At 38.0% G+C, this 23,038-nt stretch overlaps 1 protein-coding gene across 1 annotated transcript in view; it reads right to left on the reverse strand.

Moving 5' to 3' along the window:
• Positions 1-23,038, reverse strand: part of CSRNP3 (cysteine and serine rich nuclear protein 3) — a 69,361-nt gene that overhangs the window by 15,090 nt on the left and 31,233 nt on the right. The window contains exon 2 of the mRNA XM_060015688.2: positions 3,176-3,435. Within this exon, the coding sequence (XP_059871671.1) occupies positions 3,176-3,435 (260 nt within the window). The remainder of the gene's footprint in view (positions 1-3,175; positions 3,436-23,038) is intronic.

The following is a 23,038-nucleotide window of genomic DNA, read 5'->3' on the forward strand; positions in this document are numbered from 1 at the left end:
AGGAAACTACCCAGTTCCAAGTCCAATGAGTTTCCTAGCAAGGGCTTAGGAAAAAGTTTGGTGCTGAGAGCTTTGGAAAGTGTTTTTTGTCAGATGCTGCCTTCTCTTTCCTTACTCAATGGGCAGCTCGCTGTCACCCACAGAGGGCCACCTCCAGGCAAAACCAAAGTGGCAAAGTTTGTCTTTAATAATCCTCCCTTTCCTCTTTGGACCCCTCTCTCAGCTACTGACCCTCTCTTGCTGCTCCAGCCAAAAAATGGAATCAATTTAGTCACATTTCGTTGCTTATGCCAGAGGTATATTTCAAAACAAACGTCACATTAAAAGTGAAATTTCAAGTATCAGAGTGAAATTTTTGGATAGGTAATGTTTTTGGATAGCTAATGTTAGATTTGGGGTAGTTAAACCTTAGACAAGCATAGTCAATGATATTTAAAAACTCATAAAAGTTAATACACTAGAGGAATCACAATTAAAATATATGTTTTCCTTCATTAATTTCCCTCAGCTTTTTTTAGCCAGTGAGTCCACATTGCCGTGATCTTTCATTCGTTTTATGTGACATGTGTTTCCGAGTTTTTGAATACTTTCAGTATAGGGAGGCTTAGATCAGATCACCTGAGAATCCCATTATCTTTTTGCTTGATATTCATTTGGAAGGAGTGATGATGTCCTAATGCCTTTTGTTTATATCTTCACCAAAAGGGAAAGCTGCATGTTTTCGGTTATCAATGACAAACCAAGACATGACACCCACTCGGATGAATGTCTTCCCAACTTCCAAAACTAAGCACAATGACAAAAGTAAATCAATAATAGAAGCCTCTTTTTTGCTTCTTCTTTAGCTTGTTAAAAATGAAAGGGTAGAAGTAACTGAATACAAATTATAGTATCAGAATATATCATTGCCTGGTATGGAGGAAGGACCCTGCAGGTGTGTAGCTCCCCCTAATAGTCATGGAATGTACAATGTGCTTCAAAGGTCACCACAATAAATCTTCTCTCAGATAGAATTACAGTCCCCCAGCTGTTAAAAAACCACTGCACACAGTACCAAACCCCAGAAAGGGACAACTCCCTATAGGTACAGAGATTGTCTTTCCCAATGCCTATAGGGAATAATCAATTAATTTTAGAATAGTAAGGAACAGGATAACAAAACCAGTTTTCTATTGAGTGAGCCAGTTACTTAACATCTTTGTGCTTCTTCTTCTTTGGCTGTACACATGGTCTCATAATTTACCTACAAGTGGGGTTTTGTTAGGGTTAAATAATGTTTATAAAATGCCTGGCAAATAAAAATCACTTAATGAAGAGCAGCCATCACTATTGTTCTGCCAATATTTGAATCTGGAGAATGACTTCACCCTTTGGGTAGGGGGTAGAGTTGGTTTGCAGCGGGTTAGAAAGGCAGAGGGTGGATTTCAGAAGCAAATCTGAGCATTATCATTAAATTAGGCTACATGCAAAGCAATCATGGAGGACAACAGTAACAGTGTCTGGCTACCAAAAAATCTGAAGAGACTTTCATTGAAATCTGTCAAAAATACCACCAAAGAAAATATAAGGCACACTTTAGGCTAGGTTGTGTCTAGCTTCATTTAAGCAACTGCCTTCTTGTAAATTGGGAACAAAGCACATGCATACATTGCAAAATACATAAAAACAAGGTGTTTTGAAACACACATCACACCTCTGCCAACTGACTTCATACTGGAAACTAAAGGTACAGGTAACACAGATGTGCTTATGGTGCTTCTGCTATTTAACCAGTGATCCCTTATGTTTAGCACTCTGGATTTCCTAAGAAAGATTTCCTTTTTCATTAGATAATGATGGGAGAGCACTTTCTACATGTTGATAGGCTGATGGCTCAATACAAACATAAAGAGTGTCTCCGGTTGAGGAAAAGGTTTTCTGAGGTGTGTTTCTCTCCACTTAATCTCTAAGGTGGCACAACAATAGTTATCTCCACCTGGACCTCTCCCAGACATCACTTTGATAACTCAAAAGCCTCTCAAAAGCAGTATCTCCAAAAATGATCTCATTATATAACCACCACGGCACTGCCCGCCCGCACCCCCCGGCCTGAACCTGCTTCTCTTCCTGGATTCCTTGTCATATCCTCGTTATTGAGAAAAGTAATATCACCCACAACCCATTTAGTTTTGCAAGCCAGAAATTCAGGAGTCATTCTTGACAGTCCCCCTCTTTCCCTTCCTAATCCAACCCATCATCAAGGACTGTCGATTTTATTTCCTAAATTACTCCCTCTGTCCATCTCTCTTCCTCTCTCTACCATCAGTCTAATCTAACCTACCATCATCTCTCTCCTGGACCACTGTAATAGCCTCTTACCTGGTCTGACTCCATAAGCTCCCCCAACATGGCTGCCCCTGCCCCGAAACTATCCTCACATCATAGCATGAACTGAATCACATTACCCTGCCACCCCCAACCCCATGCTTAGGACTCCTGTATGACTTCTGATGGCATCAGGATGAAGAGGAAACAAATGCCTCAACCAGACTTACAAAGCCCAACCACCACCACCACCCCCCGCATTATTCTACTTTCTTCAACTCTGCTCCAGCCATGCTAGCTCTGTGTGCTCACCGTGATTCCTCCTGCCATGAGGCAGCTCCAGCTCTCCCTGCCGCCTGAACCACTCTCGCCAACACTTCCTGTCTATCTGTGCAGATTTCAGTTCAACCATCACTTCCTTGAGGAAACCTTCCTTGACCTCTGGACCACATCAATTCCCTGTTACTTACTTTCATAGCACCTTGCAACTCCCCTTCACAGCACTTCACGAAGATGTGGTTTTATTTTGTCTACATGATTAATATTTATCTTTCCTATTGATACGTAAGTCCCGGGAGAAAAGGAATCACATCTATGTTTCATACTACATAGTTCCAGCCCAAGCACAGGGTCTAGGATCTAAAGAAATATTCATAGGATGAATAAGTAAACAATGTCAGGTAAGTTTTCCACCCTGTTTTCAGGCGACCATACTGTTTTTGCTTTTAAAAAGCTTCAGCAGACAGTCTGTTGTGGAAAATGCCCAGTTTAGTCTGTGGATCTAAATATGAAAATGGTTAATGCAACCAAAGTGAGGTAAGGATGAGGGGGTTGGCAAAAAAAAAAAAGTGAGCGTCTAAGGTTTTTTTACCTTTAGCTTTAAAGAATTCAGTTTTTCCTCCCTGAGGTGTTCTCTCAGCATCTCGCGGTGAAGCCTCTCCTGCTCTCTGGCAAATTCGCCCAGGGTGTACTGGCGCACGCTGTTGTGACGGCTAGACATGCCCAGGGTGCTGCCGCCTTGGCTGGGCACGCTCGTGAAGCCCTGCCTCCTGGTGAAGTAGTACACGGTGACACAACTGAAATGTACATTCTTCGTCCTCAGCCGCTTCTCCCTTTTAAGGATGGAGGAAGCTGAAAGGGAAAGAGACAGTTCAGTGAACAGCCAGGGCAGCAGTCTTCAGAAGAGGCGAAGAATTAGAAATTGCCACTCGATGATCTTCAATCTATGGTCAACCTTTTCTGGCTGGGAGACACTAAAAATGTGGTCTCTCAGAGTTGGCACCGATTTCTCTTTCCTTTCCTCTATTTTCTTCCAGCTGTGGCAGAGTAGACTTTTAAGTCCTTCTATAATGGTAGTCTAAGCAAACTTTTAGGAAAGTTGCCAGTAGTCTGTGGATCAGTGGCACAATTTAATTTCTCATTTCCCCTAACCTTTTAAGTTTTACTTTTATGGTTTTCACATGAGCCGTAGCATACTATAATCAGAAAAGACACATACTACAAACGCTTTGGCTCTTATTTTGATATGGAAGGCATCTGGCATGAAAAACATGTCTGTTTCTAAATTTTAGAAAATTCCAAAAAGCAGTAAAAATGTACACCAAAAAAGGCTCAAAGGCACCATTTAGGTATTTTTATAACCTAAATCTAACCAAGCTTTCATTTGATGAAAACTCCAATAAATAACATTACAGACAGTGGGATTTTAATCCAAGTATACACTGAGAAAATTGAAAACGTCATGAGATATATCAGAACTTTTATTACTAGTTACAGGGAAATCAAGATGCACAGAGCACGATGGAACGTTGAGATACACACTGTATTTGAGGGAAAAGAGAGCTACACGTTATAATCCTGACCTTTTGGAGTTGGAAGACATGCTAGACATCATCTAGCCCAGTCTTTTTCTTTTGTAGTGAAGTAACCCAGTCTTACAGAATTGGAGCTATCTCTTTCATGAAGAAAGAAATGAATGAAATAGACAGAAAGAAACAATGGACTCCCTGGACGTAAAAAAATACATATATGAGCTAACATTTATGGACTATGCAGAGAACTCTACATGAATTATCTCATCTTATCCTTATAACTCCTTGTGTTGAAATTACCCATGTCTCCATTTGAGGAAACCAATCCACCAAAGGTTAAATAACATGGCCAAGGTCACATAACTAGTGGTGAAACTGGGATTCATTATTCAAGAGCCCAGTCTTTTAACCATCATTTCACAGTAGAGAGCTGAGGTCATGCTAAGGGAGCTGAACAAGGCTGAGATTTGGTGTCACATTGCTTCTGGTAGATGTCAACTGCTGCAGACTCCAAAGATGACTTTTTTTTGGGGGGGTGTATATCTCTTTTTAAAAAATGTTTTATTTTTATACACTTTTTAAAGGTTTCTTCCCATTTACAGTTATTTCAAAATATTGGCTATATTCCCTGCGTTGTACAATACATCCTTGCACCCATTTGACACTCAATAGTTTATACCTCCCACTCTCCCATCCTTTTATTGTCCCTCCCCCCTTCCCCACTGGCAATCACTGGTTTGTTCTCTATATTTGTGAGTCTGCTTCTTTTATATTATATTCACTAATTTGCTGTATTTTTTAGATTCCACATACAAGTGATATCATATGGTATTTATCTTTCTCTGTCTGACTTATTTCACTTAGCATAATGCCCTCCAAGTCCATCCATGTTGCTGCAAATGGCAACATTTTGTCCTTTTTTATGGCTGACTAGTATTCCATCATATATATATACCACAGCTTCTTTATCCATTCATCTGTTGATGGACACTTAGGATGTTTCCATACCTTGGCTATTATAAATAAAGCTGCTATAAACATTGGGGTGCATGTATCTTTACGAATTAGTGTTTTTGGTTTTTTTGGATATATATCCAGTTCATATGGTAGTTCTATTTTTAGTTTTTTTTTGAGAAACTTCTGTACTGTTTTCCATAGTAGCTGCACCAATTTACATTCCCACCAAAAGTGTACAAGGGTTCCCTTTTCTCCACATCCTCCCAAAATTTGTTATTTGTAGACCAAAGATGATTTCTATTTGGAAGGCTGTATAAGCAATGAAGGAAAAGTGAATACAGCATCACTTTGGATTTATATAAGAATATTCTTTCAAGGGGTTCAAGTTCATTTATCTCATTTTTCCCCCATAAAACTCTCAAGCCAAATACAGAGAGGTGCTATGACACATCTCATTTCAAGGATTTACTTATTCGATAAATATAAACCAAGGGCCTACTACATGCCAGGCACTTTCTAAATGATTGGACATACTGGTGAAAAAAACAGATGGTGATCCCTGCCTGTACGGAACTTCCACTTCCAGTGATGAGAAACTCAGACAGAAGAAACAGACTCAAAGATTACAGAGCAAGAGAAGGAGGACATTTGGGCAAGAATTTAGCTTTCCCAACTTTCTCTCCTCTTTATTGCTTTACCTCTCCAGAAGAGATTGCCAGGAAGCAAATGCTTTCAAGCATGTACGTAGTTCTCCCATTTATTTATGTACACGTTCACGGCAAAATACTTGTACTCCTGGCAGCAGTGACAATTTTCAACTTAGATTTAGAAGCTCTGATCTGCTTCATAACTGTATGTTTAAATCATCTCAAAACAGAGAAGAATTTGTCAAAATGTAAAAGATCACTGTAAAAAGCAAAATTCTATAATCTGCCCAGTAATCTGCTACCCTATCTGACAGCCTCATCCGTCACCACCTTACAGCAGGCTAGAGACTCTGCTTTTTGGGTGATAACTTTCAACCTAATTTACTCTTAGTATCATACAAATGATGCCCTGAAGACATTATCTTTCAAGGCCATAATTTACAAATGAAATAAAAACATTTTAATGTACTCATTTAAAATAATTACTATAAACACCTCTGATAATTTTATTACTTATTTTTTAGACAATTCATAGTACTCTAGACAAATTTCCTTTTAAAAAAATTTACTTAGATTTTGTACCTGTATTTTTAGATTATAAGAATTCTTCATGGACTTCCCTGGTGGAGCAGTGATTAAGAATCTGCCTACCAATGCAGGGGACATGGGTTTAAGCCCTGGTCCAGGAAGATCCCACATGCCACGGAGCAAATAAGGTTGGGCGCCACAACTACTGAGCCCACATGCCACAACTTATGAAGTCTGCACACCTAGAGCCCATGTTCCGCAACAAGAGAAGCCACCACAATGAGAAGCCTGCACACCGAACTGAAGAGTAGCCCCGGCTCGCCGCAACTAGAGAAAGCCTGCGCGCAGCAACGAAGACCCAACGCAGCCAAAAATAAATTTATTAAAAAAAAAAAATCCTTCAACCTTCTGGATGAATCTATTGTACCATCCTTTCACAAAAAGCCAGATTACACTTTTCCCAAAAGACAGTTAAGAGATGTTTTTCCAAGGCTTGGAAGAAGACAATAGTTGCAGAGAGCAGAAGCCCTTTACCTGGGCTCTTGGCCTTTCTAACACTGTCAAAGTGCACTAGGATTAGTGCTTCCTCCTATCCACTAGGGTTTATAATTCAAACATGTGCTTATACTTGTTTTAGCACTTGCATGTTATAAATAGCACTGTAGAAACAATGATCAAAAAGCCTATGGGATATATTTAAGAGGAAGGCTTTGAAATGCCACAAGATCAGCCTTATGAAGGATGTTTTTTTTTTTTTTTTTTTTTTTTTTTTGCGTTATGCGGGCCTCTCACTGTTGTGGCCTCTCCCGTTGCGGAGCACAGGCTCCGGACGCGCAGGCTCAGCGGCCATGGCTCACGGGCCTAGCCGCTCCGCGGCATGTGGGATCTTCCCGGACCGGGGCACGAACCGGTGTCCCCTGAATCGGCAGGCGAACTCTCAACCACTGTGCCACCAGGGAAGTCCAATGAAGGGTATTTTAAGTGTGGCTTTCCTAAACTTAGGAGCCACTCACGTCTCTCTTCTGATGATTGAATTGGAGTCCCAGAATGGGCTCTTGTGGGCTATCTCCTGTCTCCAGGCCCCGATTTGACTAACATCACAGAATGAAGTTATCAAAAAGGAGTCTGTGTTCTTCAAGCCTGGGAAAAACAGATTAAATTCACTCAGCACAACTGCCTTAGGGAATCTGGAACCTCCCTGATATATCTACCTAGTAATTTGTGCCCTTTACAGAATGATTGAACTCAACTTTGTGTCTCTACAGAGTTCAGGGGTTCATTTTACTACCGTGAGGTCAAGAGCAAGAAGAAAGAAGAGGGAGAAGGTGGCTTTCATTACTGCTTTGAAAAAGAACTAGTCTGTTTTCATACACAAGGCTAAGTTTTTGTTGCCTCTCAGCTCCTCTTCTTTTATCCCATTCACCATTACCATCCTGAAGCAGAAGTGTCTAAATGCAACAGTACTATATATCCTGCCCAGGACACAGCTTTTGGGACCACCATTATGGTGGTCCAACAGGGCATACTGGTGTTGCTGTAAAATGATCACATATTATGGAGATAATATTGACCCTTGTAAATTAAAGGAATAAAAAGCACAGAGTAACTGACATTAGCCATCTGAAGAAGCTACCCAACCTTAAAAAATGCTTTTAAAAATAAGTGAAGAAGAGAGTTGAGAAACTGACTAATTCACAATGGCAGGGTCAGAATGTAAGTAGATAAAATAAAGTAAGCTGTACCATACATTATAATAAAGAGTTCATGATCAGAGTGGATTAAAAATGGAAGCCACTTGGGATTAGCAGATGCAAACTACTATATATAGAATGGATAAACAACAAGGTCCTACTGTAGAACACAGGGAACTATATTCAGTATCCTGCGATAAACCATAATGGAAAAGAATATGAAAAGGAATATATATATATATATATGTATAACTGAATCACTTTGTTGTATAGCAGAAATTAACACAGCATTGTAAATCAACTACACTTCAATAAAATAACTTAAGAAAAAATGGAAGCCATAGTGCAGCCACTCTGGGGCCAATGCTTGAGCGGCAATCTAGTTACCCTCCTAAGGCACACCTGGCTCATTTAGTGTCAACAGCTATCAGCAAAGCCCTGGTATAGCTGGAAAGGCAGAAAGCAGTAAACAGAACTATGTATTTTGGCACTAAAGTTGGCACGTGGAGGTTGAGAGTTTATGGTCCAGTCTGATGCTAAACAAGGGGTAAATTGTGGAAAATATTAACTCTACCATTTGGGTCTGAAGTTAATAGCATACTTCTATGCGCTATGCTCAAAAGGAAAATACCAGGTGATTTGTAAGTCAATATTTTGAGTCTATTTTTCATTTATTTGGAGGAAATTCCGTAGAAGCAAAGTAAGATTGCTGAAATTAATTTGTTTATCTTGGTAAATCCTGGGCAATAAAAACTTGTGTTTTTGCATCATACAGACCAAATTAGTCAGGGGCTCTGAAAGTATGCATGTTGTTTCTTACCTTTTGAAGAACAAATCAAGATCAAATCAGTTACAAAATCATGCATGAAAACTAGCTTTCAAACAGAAAATCCAGTTTCATCAGAAAATATTTTGCATAGAAATTAGCATAACAGCTTAGATATTAAATCACTTTCCAATGTTTAAAATTATTAAGACTAAAAAAAAATGTCCTCAGTCTTCACAAGTGACTTCTGAAAATTTCCTGTGATCATATTTTCACATCTTCTCCAGCTTGACGTGATTGTCAAGGTTGGCCCCTCTTGATTATGGTGTCACACACACGGTCTCAAATCTTAACCACAAGTAAGGAGTGAAAATGGATCTAGTAACCAAGAAACATAGGAGTAGTTCCTTTGAATATGAAGGCAATTTTGCTATCAAAAGCAATCCCTCCTTGTTCTAATGGTCCCCTTTTATTCCTTTAGGTCACATTCTCAAGTTTCTCAAATATATTTGCCCCAGTTGTGTTTATTTTGTTACTTTGCTCAAGTAAGGTACTTAGGGCCGCAGTAAATCATTTTAGTGGGAGCAATTCCAAAAGACTGATAAGAAGGAAATATCTTAAGGCATGGGTAAATGAGAGGCAAAATGAAAGTAAAGACTAATTGGGAATATTTTCCTTCCAATCATGAACAAAATCCAAATTACCCTAAGTATGTAACATAAAGTGATGGACAAATCAATGTCATGGTATTTTATACTCAGTATGTTACTTTATACTCAGTTATGAAGGATATAACGCAGGCAAAAACAATCACAAAGGAAAGAAAGAGACTTTCCCAAACACTGAACATGTTAGAGACAATATTGGGGTATTCCCAATATTTTGGAATTGAAGTGCTTTGCATTTCCCAAAATTTCATCAGAACTGAGATAGTCAGTAAGTGTAAGAAAATGTCAGAATCCATCAAAGAGCAAACCAGCGGCTTGTTTTTCTTTTACTACTGACTTTATTTCTATGAAAGCAGCATTCAAAAGCAAAAATCAAGCTCCGACTTGAAGTGATGCTCAAGTTATCAAGTCTCAATTTGTATTTGGTTTCCTACAGTGTGAATGATAGCTCTAAATGCTTTTCAAATTGTAGCGCATCTGTCTCTCCAGCTCCTAAATGCCATTCTTCCCCATCTCGAACCAACCAACCAATTTATGTATTAGTAAAGCAGTAAATAGACTGGAGAATATAAAATATGATAGACATACATAAGAACCAGTCGTCTTCATTCTGATGTCAGTCCTTCTGTAGAGGACTAGGTTTATAATTTGTAGACGAGATTAGGTAGTTTAACCATAAGTATTTACCATCCTATAACAAGATGAAAATATTCACCAATGGATTACTTTTGAGACCAATAATGTCTTTTGTTCATTGCAGCTTCTGAGTGAAATAATTCAAGATGAGACCCTTTGGGTTAAATCCTTAGTTTACAAAAACAAAACAAAAAACCCTCTCACATAAGACTGTGTGATAATACATTTTCTATCAAGATATGTAAAAATATTGTATATGCATTTAAGCAAAAAAAAATTAACAAGAAGAGAAATGATATAAAAAGATGACCCTTGAGGCTAAAGCTTTGTTTTGGATGATGAACATTCATGTCACGTCGTCATCCACTGAGTCTGTCAGCTACGTCCACACAAGCAAGCACGAGATCTGCGTGGAGGGAACCAGCTCTCTCCTGAGTCTCTCCTGACAGCTACAGCCCAGGCCACTCAGCACACTGCAATTATAGGGGTGGTTTAATAGTGTAATCATCTACTTGCAGTCCTCAGCTTGAAAAAAAATAAGGTTTATTGCCCAGGATTTTGATGTAAATTCAGAAAGCGGCATATAAAAATTAAGTGCAAGCTTCGACTTTCCAGCTTTGATGTCATAAATAATTAAGATGATTAACTCACAAGGAGTGGTTGGTCGTTTCTCAGAACTAGCTGTTTTTCATTCACACATTTTTATTTATTAAAGGTGCCCCCTGCGCTTTCCCCCTAATTCTTGTGAGTGATCTAAAAGAATAGGGAGGAGGTCATTTTGTTCTCATACTTGTTAGGACAAAAGGGATAAATACAATAGTTTGGAGTTATAAACTTGAAATTAAAAAATTGGGAGAAACTAGTAAGGACCTAGTGTATAGCACAGGGAACTCTACTCAATATTCTGTAATAACCTATATGGAAAAAGAATCTGAAAAAGAATGGATATATGTATATGTATAACTGATTCACTTTGCTGTATTCCTGAAACTAATACAACATTGTAAATCAACTATACTCCAATAAAATTGTTTTAAAAATGGAAAGAACAAAATTTTAAAAAGAAATCATGTTCTCTCTTTTATATAATCTTAATATATAGTTGACTTAGCACTGACCCTCTCCTGCTTACATTAAACTGCTGTTCCACTGAAAATGTGATGTGACTTAGAAAGCGCTAGCCATCAACATCAAATGCAGTTAATACTGGGGATGGTGAATTGTTAAACTAAAAGAAATTTAGATTAAACCGTAGATTAAAATAGCACCACTAACTGAGCGATCTACCAAGTTTCATTCTAATTTTCCTTTTTCATCAATTCATCCATCAAATAGTACTAGGCATCACGAATCTTGGAGTTTTAATTCTATATTTGACATGAAGTCTTCCTTCTGGTCTTTATATGATAAATTGTGTGTTTATATGATACATCACTTAAAGTTTGCACATTAAAATCCTTAAGCAAAATATTCGAAAGACAGTATAATATTAAAGTGTTCTGCTAAATCTGGGCCCTGCATTCTGTTCAGTTCTGCCCCAAACAGACTGGAAGTTGGGAAATTTCTTTCCTGTTCCATATATTCAACTCGCCATCTGACCTTATTACTAGTGAGAACAATTTCACAGAATTGTGATCAACATTATTATCACCTCTTTTCTCTGTTCACACTATGTATATTCTTTTAGATAACATTAAAATTTTACAAGGAACCTAAGATTTCAACAGAGCTGATATTAACATTTACATATGGAACATTCATTATTACTGAGGTCTTTACTGTCTTCTCATTTTTAAAGAATGCTTCTTTATTATAAGCATACAGTATTACTAATGAATTAGAGAAAATATTATCCTATCCTGATACCTGGAAAACAGTAAATTGTTAGATAATGTACTTAAATCAAAATCTGAATTCTAAACTTGCTGATCTCCATTATACAGATTAGATTAATGGGCACCTTCATTTCTCAGTCATTAGTATTTTCAGAATTATGTTTATCTACCTCACAGGAGTATTATCAGAAATAATTATCTTTGTTAAAAGCCTTAGGAATCACAGATGGAAAGCATTACATATGCAGACTACTATCTTGGTATTGCTGTTAAACCAAGCAAAAAGTGTGTTTCTTTATTATCAGTGAGAAAATAAGTACCACCTACTTCCCAGCTTGTTCCTTTAATCTCTCATATGTGCAATTAAACCCTAAAACTTCATGCTTAAGAAATACATTTCTCTGCTACTAAAGTAACAGCTATTTCCAAAATATATAAACTTAAACTCTCACTTTATTAAAATCTCAACATGGATACCATCTTAAGACTATACCGTTTCTTTAATTGGGAAAAAAAGGTAGTCATTACTAAACATAAATATTCGCAGTTCTGGCTGCAGTCCAAGTTGTAAGCACTTTCCTCTGCTGTCTCAGCAATTCTCCTGATGTCAAAGACACATTAAAATAAATGGGAACCATATGGCTCCGCAGCAGAATACCCACGCTCTTACAACGGAGAGGGCAATGCAATTCATTACCACCATTGGAGAAATATTTTGAGGATATAGAATATCTCGATGCAAAATAAAGCTGCATGAGGCAGGTCATTTGATTAAAATGCTCACACGGTGACAGAAGGAGACATTTGCTATTCTTTGGCTCTACTAACCTGTTTTGCTGCTTTTTACATTTTCTCAGTACCACCATGAGCCTCTCCTGTTAGAAGGATTAAACAGCACTTCCCACCTGCTCAATGACTTTCCCACACAGTATCTCATCTGATCCAACAATATAGCCCCATCAAGCCTCACATGTCTCGACAATCCAGGTCAGAACATCACTGAACAACAATAACAACAAAACAAAGCAAAATCCTCTAAAACAACGAGAGCAACAAAACTCTTCTAAGAGCAAGTCATTCTGCAGAACAACACTGGGTCAAAGATAGTACACTTGAACTTTGAACTTTCCCAGGAAGGATGAAATCTGGAATCACCTTTTTCTTTTTTACCCTTAGGCCTAAAAAGTCTTTATTATACTTACCCCCAATAAAAATCCAAATCGTTAAAAACATAAAAGGAAGAAATTCATCAATGCTGTATTATTGGCTCCACATGTTAGAAATGCTAAATTTCAGAAAGAGATCCAGGGCTGCAGAGTTGGGATTAAAGCAGAGGCTGGGAAGGCAGCTGGGAGGGGGGCAGCTGGGGTTACTGAGGTGCCTTCTGTTTCCTGGTTGTCAATGAGTGATTTGGGAGGCTTGTAAACGTCAAAAAGAAAAGAAAAGAAAAGAAAAGAAAAGAAAAGAAAAACTTTATGATTTTTCTACAAACATATATATTTTTCGATTGAGCATATTCTTCAAGTTCTCATAATCTCCTCCTTGTCTGTTTTAACACTTTTTAAAACTTCGAATAAGGAAATCTCTGAAGTATCACGTCTGGCATAAAATTACTACCCAATACCTAACAATACCAGAAAAATAAATTGAGACTCAGCTCAAATGTCAACTTCAGGAAGACTTTCATAGAATCCTTAAGATGAGGTAAACGCTCTTTCTACACATTTCCAGAACATCGCTGCCTTGATACAGATGAGTATGCGTTTCTCCTCCACTGCCTGGTAAGGACCTAGGGGGCAACGACTGCATTTTGCTCCCTGGGGAACCCTCAGCGTACAGCACAGAGCTGGGCACCGAGGACTCACTTGATAAATGTCTGCGTCACTAAATTCGATGAATGAATAACTGAACTATGGGTTAAATAAGTAAACATATACATTTCCTAAATATATTTTCCTTAATTTTAAATGATAAGATGACATTTGACAGTTTTCCCCTAAAGCCTCATGGTCAGTGTCTTCCTTCCTCACTAATTTCTATTCACTTTATTTTCTAGAGACACCTTTCAATAAAAACCATTATATACTGAAGAGGGGACACATCGCCCTCATGGCTTGAGGGTACACATAACTTTTGTATTAACAAACCATTTGAAATATGCTATATTTTACATTTCACTAGACCTAACATAAAAAAACAAACCCTGGCACCATAATAAACGTCTAAATAATCCATTAATAATGAGTTGGTAAACCCATCTCTAAAAAGCAAGTAGCTGGCCAGGGAAAGAGTTATCTGAATATTATAAAATGGTTTTGAAAGAGAAATCCTGTTGATAAAATATCACTAATTGGACGGGGCTTCCCTGGTGGCGCAGCGGTTGAGAGTCCGCCTGCCGATGCAGGGGACACGGGTTCGTGCCCCGGTCTGGGAAGATCCCATATGCCGCGGAGCAGCTGGGCCCATGAGCCATGGCCGCTGAGCCTGTGCATCCTGAGACTGTGCTCCGCAACGGGAGAGGCCACAACAGTGAGAGGCCCACGTACCAAAAAAAAAAAAAAATATATATATATATATATATATATATGTACATATATATATATATCACTAATTGATATTGACCTCTGGCAAAAACAGGATTGAAATTCGTGCCTTTAGCAGTTCATGAGTGATAGATCTACAAAACAATTCTGTCTCTTAGTATTTAAATTGTTATCTTCACCTTAAAGTAGTTACTTACCTTAAAATATCATATTGCACAAGATTTATAATTTCCTATGAAATTTTATAATAACATCCATATTCTAAGTCATCTAATTTTTCTCTTTTTGTTGATAGTGGTGATTAAACATAAGTAAAAACCATGGTTGATGAGCTCCTGAGAAAAGTTGCAGAAGCAAGCAAGGAGGATTTAAATTTTTTTTTTTTTTTTTTGCGGTACGCGGGCCTCTCACTGTTGTGGCCTCTCCCATTGCGGATCACAGGCCCCGGACGCGCAGGCCCAGTGGCCATGGCTCACGGGCCCAGCTGCTCCATGGCATGTGGGATCTTCCCGGATCGGCGCACGAACCTGTGTCCCCTGCATCGGCAGGCGGACTCTCAACAACTGCACCACCAGGGAAGGCTGGATTTAAATTTTTATTGAAATATGAAAGCAAGATAGAATTGATACAATATGGGCTAGAATGTAAATTGAATGAAGGCAGAGATTTGTCTTCTCTGGGACGATTTTACCTTGACACTAAAGAGTTATCTTGTTAACGTTTTGCAGATGGGGGCAAAAACATGAGTTTCTGGATCAGAAACAAACTACTGCATTGTTCACAGTACAGCAAGCAGCATGAGCATCTTGTTCTTGTTGGTACTCCTTGTCCCCCAGATTCTATGGGGGCAATGTGGAGGGGTCAAATAGATGCTACATGCATAGTAGGTTTGCATTGTACCAAAAGCATAGTAAGTTTGGGAACCCACTGTTTTTTTAGTAAGCAGTAAGCAAGCCTGCTCTTCGTCTGGAAGGAAGGAGACATTACTTCATCCTTCAGGGCTGCTTGCTACAAATGCAACAATGAGAAATGGCCCAGGTATAGAGGGGACAGCGCAGTGCATTCTTGGCAAGGGTCTCCTGACAGATTTTTTATTTATTTTGTTCATTCATATATCCCAAGCACCTAGAATAGTGTGGGGATATATTTAATACATAGTTTTTTAATGAATGAGTGGAATTTATTGATAGGGTTCTACTTTTATTAAACTCTGTAATTCTTGCAAAATAAAAATTTCATAAGCACCTACATCATAACTATTTATTACTTAGTATGTGAAAGCAATATTCAAAACACATAAAGAAACAATTTTCCCTATAAAGAGTCTATGAACTAAAGAGTTTCCTAGAGAATGCTTCGTGAGGTATTTTTATTCCTGTAAAGTATAGCATTGTTCCTCTCGGTCTCTTCATAGCTCACAGATACCTCCCTTTGCAAACATCTTGCCAAAGGAGAGAATAAGTCCAAAGTTCTTGGGAATGATTTTGGCAGCCCCCAGGAGTGGTACCAGTTACGATTTGCTATCACATCTATGGGGCATGTAAGGGAATACAGGTGTCCCTCAGTATCCATGGGAAATTGGTTCTAGGACCCCCCACGGAAACAAAGCCCATGGATACTCAAGTCCCTTATATAAATTAGTATAATATTTGCACATAACCTATGTACATCCTCCTGTATACTTTAAATCATCTCAAGCTTACTTATAATAGCTAATACAATGTAAATGCTATGTAGATTATTGCAAATACAATGTAAATATTATATAAATAGTTGCCAGAGCGTGGCAAATTCATGTTTCTCTTTTTGAAACTTTCTGGAATTTTTTTCTGAATATTTTTGATCATTCATTGGTTTAATCCGCAGATGCAGAATCCATGGATATGGGGGGGCCAACTGTGTGTATCCATATATATTCTCAGGTACCTCTGGAGGTATAGAAACAGTCCTCCTTTTGGGATCTATGTTTTCCCTTTCCTATGCTACTCTTATGACATATGGGTTGTTACAAGAAATATTTTTCCCAAAGCTAAATTTGACCTCAGGTTCAGGCTATGTAAGGGAGAAGCAAAGGTGTAAAAAGGTTTCTTTTCCTCCTACATTTTAGGATTTTATATTCCTTGGGATGGAAGAGAAAAAATGAGCAGAATGAGTATACTGTGTTTAATAAAAGCAGGATTCAGCCTCTTCTATCTTCAAGAGCACCACTTCTCAATGATTTCTGTTTCTTTTATTGTCTGGAGTGAACTCAAACTTGGAATCTTGGTTCTCAGCATCTTCCACTAACCAGTTCCCTGACCTCCCTCTCATGTATATGTGGTCTTCAATGTTGCTAAGTCCAAGTTTTAAGTGACTTTCACAAGCAAAATACTCATCTCCAACCCCTGCCACAGACCAATTCATTCACCAAAGGGAGCTGGTGCTGGGAGTTGGCAAAAGGAAAAATGTGAGAAGCAGAATCAATTTGAGGTAGACCCTGCCTTGACCCCCAGACTTCTGGCCTTTGATCAAGAATTCAGTAGGGATAACGTAGGATGTTTTTTGAGTATGTGAATAATCTTGGAAGAGTTAAGGGACTATTATTGTTCCCAGATGGTAATGGATATAATTACTTTCCATCAACAGAAGAAGTTACCCCTTTTTCTCTTACAAGTCATTGAAATTAAGAAAGACTAGAGGAGGCCATAGGTAGCTTTGAGCAAAGAACTCTTTGGGGAGGGGAGGTCTGGGTACAAGGATCCAGGGTGCCCCAGGGCAGCTTAGGCATATTAGGGAAAGATAAACCAGGACTTGGTGAACTGTTGCTGTTACCTAGTTTAAAATTTCATGCAATCTGTTACTACAATCTATTGCTACACATTTCGATAATCTATACATAAAGTAAGGATGTTTGTACATATGCCAATTTTAATGATAAAGGTGTGTAATCACAAAGTTTGGAAACTTACTAGTACATAAGAAGTGAAATTGGAAAAGACAAACTTGGATAATTTTAAAATGTTGCTTCTATTATTGAAGTTTTATTTGTGTATTCACCGTGTGCCAAGGACCTTTCTTATTGCTTTATAGGTAGTAATTCATTGAATCCTCACACCAATACAAGCATGGTTTGAATAGGTAGAACTGTTCAATTTTGTGGCTGAAACTGAGGTCCAGAGAGGTGAAGTGGTTTACGAAAACCTCACAGCTGGTAGCAGGGAAGCCTGATCTGAATTCAGACAGTGTCAGTCCATAGCTCAAGCTGTTAATCTTGACAATATCCTGCCTCCCTTCCTTAGTTCCGGAATGGGCTAATACTCTTTTTTTTTCCTTCTTATATTCCATGAACACCTGCTCTCAGGACTCAGAAAAAATCTAGAATTAGGGCAATGATAATCTAGCCGCATTATTAAGAAACCAGGAAGAGAGAAAGCAAGTTGTTTGTGTTTTAGAAGCCGTTAGAAGCAACATAGGTAGTAAACCATTGTAAGCCTCTGCTGTTTTATCACCAGAATGCTAGTGGCCTTGAGCTATAAATCCTAATGACACAGGCTTTAGAGTCAGACACACCAGCAGGTTCATTGCTAACTTAGGTCAGTTACTTAACCCCTGTTTCCTTATCTCGAATCTCCCAGGGCCACTGTGACAAAGTAGAGGTTATAACCATGAACTCTGGAGCCAAAGCACTTAGTTCAAATCCTGGGTCTGCCATTTACTGGCTGTGTGACCTTGGACGAGTTACTCCCTCTATGACTCATGTATAAAATAGTTTTAATAATAAAACCTACTGCAGAGTGTTGTTACAAGGACTAAACAAATTAACATTTGTCAAGCATTAAACAAAGCTTGGCGCATGGTAAGTACTATATGTTTGTTAAATAAAAATAAAGAAATTAATAAATCATTCATATAATTTGAATTCACATAAATCATTTATATAGAGCAGTAGAGCGTCTGAAATGGAGTGATCGATGTTTGTTAACTATTCATTGTTAGGGACTAGTCCTGTATGACAAGTGTTTTACAATGAAAATGCTTTGTTCTGTACTTTAAATGTAGAATATTCTGAACTTTAAACATATTTCTTTTCATTTCTGGTACATTTTGGCCATTGAGTATCTGACATATATATATCTGACATAGCTGACATACATATTTTGGGAATTATGCAAAGTCCTAGGGCTGTAACTGAATAAAAGACAAAAGGTACCCCTAAGGGACATTTAGTCTAAGGAGGATATTTTAATCTTGATTTCGTGGAGGAGACCATGGAGGCTCAGAGTGGTTTTCATCCAAGGTCACAAGCTGGCAAATGAGCCTCACGTTCAGCTCCATCTGGCTTCTCGCTGGTGCCCTTTGCATTGCCCTGTTCTGCTCTTTCTCCTCAGGTGTCAGCATACCCGCTTTGCCATTCTCAGTTTTGCTCTTTCCTTGCTGTGGGTATTGCAACTCCTGTCTATACTTCAAAATTATAGGATTTAAAGAACACTTTTCTTTTTACTTGTTCCCTTCAACATGAATTGATTTACATTTATCCGTCTATTCATTTCTTTACTCACCCATATTTATCACCATTTATCTGTGGCCAGATCACGAAGATATGAAGATACAGTCAGTCCTCATTATTCATGGATTCTGTATTTGTGAATTTGCCTACTTGTTGAAACTTACTTGTAACCTCCAATCAATACTCATGGCACGTTCGTGGTCATTCACAGACATGCCCAGAGCAGTGAAAAGCTTGAGTAGCCTCATGTTCTCAGCTGAGACTGAACAAGGGGACTGCCTGCCTCTCTGTTTCAGCTCTCCTAGTGTAAACATGCATCCTTCACGTAGTACGTTTAGTGCCACAGGATTTGCACTTTGGGGCTTCTTGTTGGTCATTTTGCTGTTTAAAATGGCCCCAAAGCGTCGTGCTGAAATGTTCTCTAGTATTCCTAAGTGCAAGGCTGTGATGTGCCTTACAGAGAAAATATACACGTGTTAGATGAGCTTTGTTCGGGCGTGAGTCACAGTGCTTTTGGCCATGAGTTTAATGTTAATCAATCAACAATAAATATTAAATAAGGTGTTTTGAAATAGAAACACACTAAACAAGGTATGTATTGATCAGTGAATGAAAATCTTAGGACTAGAGGCTCCTAGAAACCTAGCCCTGTATTTCTCCTAGGAGCAGTGGTTCAGTATTTGCTCATTTGGTGTTTGCTGCAACTTTATAGAACACAACTACCATGAATAATGAGAATCAGCTGTACTTCTTCTTTGTTCATGGGCTATTTTCTAACAATTGACGGCTGAGCAAAGTTAATAAATAGAAAAGTGACAAAAATGGTATTTAAATGATTAAAATATATAAAAAGTGTTCAAACTAACTAATAATCAAATAAGTAAAAATCAAAACAATAACAAAATCCAATTTTCTCCCATTTAATTAGCAAATAATACAAAATTCTAATAATCTTAAATTGTGGCAACAGTACAAAGAGATGAGCACTTTTCTATACTACTGATTGGTATATAAATTATTGCAACATTTTCAGAAAGCAATTTCTCAATGTATACCAAGAACCTTAGAAAATCTTCATCTTGTTTTGAATAAAAATAATTCTGAATCTAGAAATTGATCTTAAAAAATTAAGAAATTTTAAAAATTATTTATGTCCAAACATGTTCAAGTTATGCATACTGCCAAACTGAAAACCCCTAAATGCTCAACACTATGGAAACGGTTGAGTTAAAACAAGCCTCTGTCCATATGAAGGGATAGTTCTGTAGCCAACAAGATTAATAAGATTGTGCAGATGTTTTAATAATACTAGAAAATGCCTGATATAGTGTTCAGTAAAAAACAGTAGCAGATTAGAAAAAAATGCTTAACAATACATAGCAGCTATATAATAATACATGAAAGAAATACTGGGAAAATATACCACAATGCTAATATTGATCATTTTGGAGTGATAGGGTTATAGTTTTTAAAAATCCACTTCTTTATGCTGTTTTGAATTTTCCAACTCTTCTACAATGAACATCACAAAAAGCTGAAAACTTAGACTGTAAAATCTCCACTGTGCCCTTTAAGAACACTTCTATAGCTTTCTGAACATAAGACAATAAAATTGTTTAGTGCATTCATGAAGTGGCATTACTATAAATGAGTCATCTGATACCCCAGCACTTATGACCATATGTTTCACATTTTCTAAATTCCATTAAATATAAGCACAAGTACTTATACATAGAATTCCATATAGTATGTTTAAGAGCCTAAACTACTCCATAATGGTTATGAATATGTTATTCCTTGCCTGTCTCATCACAACCAGCTGTGAGTACTAATTTGGAGCCAGTGAGGATGAGCCTGGAAATATATTAATAACTTCATCTCCATTAGCATGCCAGGTATACAATTAGTCTGTTCTTCCTCACAAGGCATACCGACATCCACTGGAGAGTAGCGTTTCTGCCAGATCTCTATATAAAGACCCAGACAGTTTAAAGCAGCCTCATTCTTGGTTCTGAATTCACATTTCATTTCCCTGTTAGAACTGAAGCTTTCCTATCAGAGTCCTGGTCTCTTTTAGTTCTTTCCTCCTACTCAGGACTTGGTCTTATTCCTTCAATTCCAAGTTATTTTATGAGTTAGTGCTATATGGCCTTGTTGAATCTACTTAGAATCTTAGCTCTGTGACCTATTTCCTTGATCCCACAATATCTTCTGCCATACTTCTTTTCACCATATCAGACGTTTTAGCTAAAAACAAAAAATTGGCCTAGACCAGAACCATATGCCATGATACCTGTGGTATCGTGAACAGGACTGCTGATTTTCTTACATAGGGGTCAACCCTACTGCCCAGTCACTGCCCTCAATCCCAATCTACCAATCATAAACCACATCTCTGTGTGCTCTGCTCCAGCACTGGTAAAAACCAGAAGAATTTGTAGGTAATGAGTCAACTAATGCTTAATTCTCTAATTATTTAAAAAATAATACAAGTGTAGGAGAATTAGCATGATGGAATTTTGGAATGGGTGGAAAAAATATCCATAGAGTCTAAGTTTTGCTAGAATTCAAATATACATGTGACTTACGTATATTGGTTTGGCCAAAAAGTTTGTTCGGCGTTGTCTGTAACATCTTATGGAAAACCCAAACAAACTTTTTGGCTAACCCAATACAAGTAACATAGATATATGTTTTTATAGTCATATATCCATTTGTGATTAGTATCTGGTTGATTTGCTAATTTGATTCTAGCGAAGCCAAGGTTGTACCTGGTAACAGTAATCACCTGTCCTGTCTTGTACATCCATGCTGTCAGTTATGAGAACTAAATGGAAGAGATGAACTTGAGTAAGGCAAATACATCAACATTACTGGGAAAGCATCTCAAGACATGTCTTATCAATGAACTTAGAATGGTTTTCCTCATACACTGATCTCTAAAAACACACAGATCATCTTCTTATGTTATTCACTCCTTCAAGGAGTTCCTCACATATACGCTCCTAATTTATGCACGCAATTATGTAGGCATGCATTCATACTCATTCACTGAAGAAACATATATTAAGCACCTATAACCCAGGCAATTTCTAAGTGGCTTCTGCATAAATTGCCAATCTGCTGACAAAACGAGTGTGCCACTGGCCACAGCCGATAAAGACAAGGAAGTTCATTTGACCCAATGGAAGACATTGTTTTTCTTAATGTCTATAGGAATACTATTAAAACAGTGTCAGGTGTTTACATAGATTCAGGAAACTGAGTTACAACAAAAAACAGGTTTCTTTACTCTTTAGTCTGCCACTCCCATGCTGTGTTTGAATGTTTGGGAGCGGAAACTGGAGGGAGCTAAATGGTTCTGCATAATGAAAGGATGTGCCTTGCAGCTCTCAGGGGAGCAATTCAGGGGGAAAAGAGAGGAGTATGGAGTGAGGAAGAGTAGAGCCAGGGAGAGGAGCAAGGTTACACATTTTGTTATGCAATGATTACCTATGACTCTGAAACAGATTTTCATTTCTACAGAATCATGTCATTCTCATCTGCAATCCTGGTGAACTGCACTGGACCATGGCCACAACATCGAGATGACTACTGTCATCTGTCACAAAATCTAGACCAGTCCCGACCAGTCTCACCATTAAGTGAGATACTGTGTGCAGACAAGATAATACTGTCTCATATGTAAATAGTATAATATATATAGTATAGTATAATAAATAGTATAATAAATAAGATTAAGGATTCAAAATCCTGTCCTGGGTGTACCAACATTCTATGATGCCATGTTTCTACCTGTGTACAAATCACTCACTTGCACTTTGTCACTTGCTCTCTTTCTTTCTGCTTCAATGAACGCCAACCTCCTTGTTAAAGCCGACAATTATCCCAGAGAGTAAAGTCTCAGATGTGCCTCTGAGAATGAGGGTTAGGGTTTCTGAAGACTTTGGAATTTAGTTTCTATTTAAAATTCCTTCTTTTCCTGGGAGGAAAATAGAGGCAGGCTTTTACCAACCTGGATGAATCAAATTACCCCGTGTGGTACTGGGGTACATTTTTGATATCTATATACAGAGAGAAAAGAGTAAGAGTTTCTCCCAGTTCCACCCACTCACCTCCACTGTGATCACAGTAAGCTTTTCAAACAGAAAGCACCTCACAGGTGC

The sequence above is a fragment of the Delphinus delphis genome, chromosome 7 (genome assembly GCF_949987515.2).
Source record: "Delphinus delphis chromosome 7, mDelDel1.2, whole genome shotgun sequence".
Taxonomy (NCBI): Eukaryota; Metazoa; Chordata; class Mammalia; order Artiodactyla; family Delphinidae; genus Delphinus; species Delphinus delphis.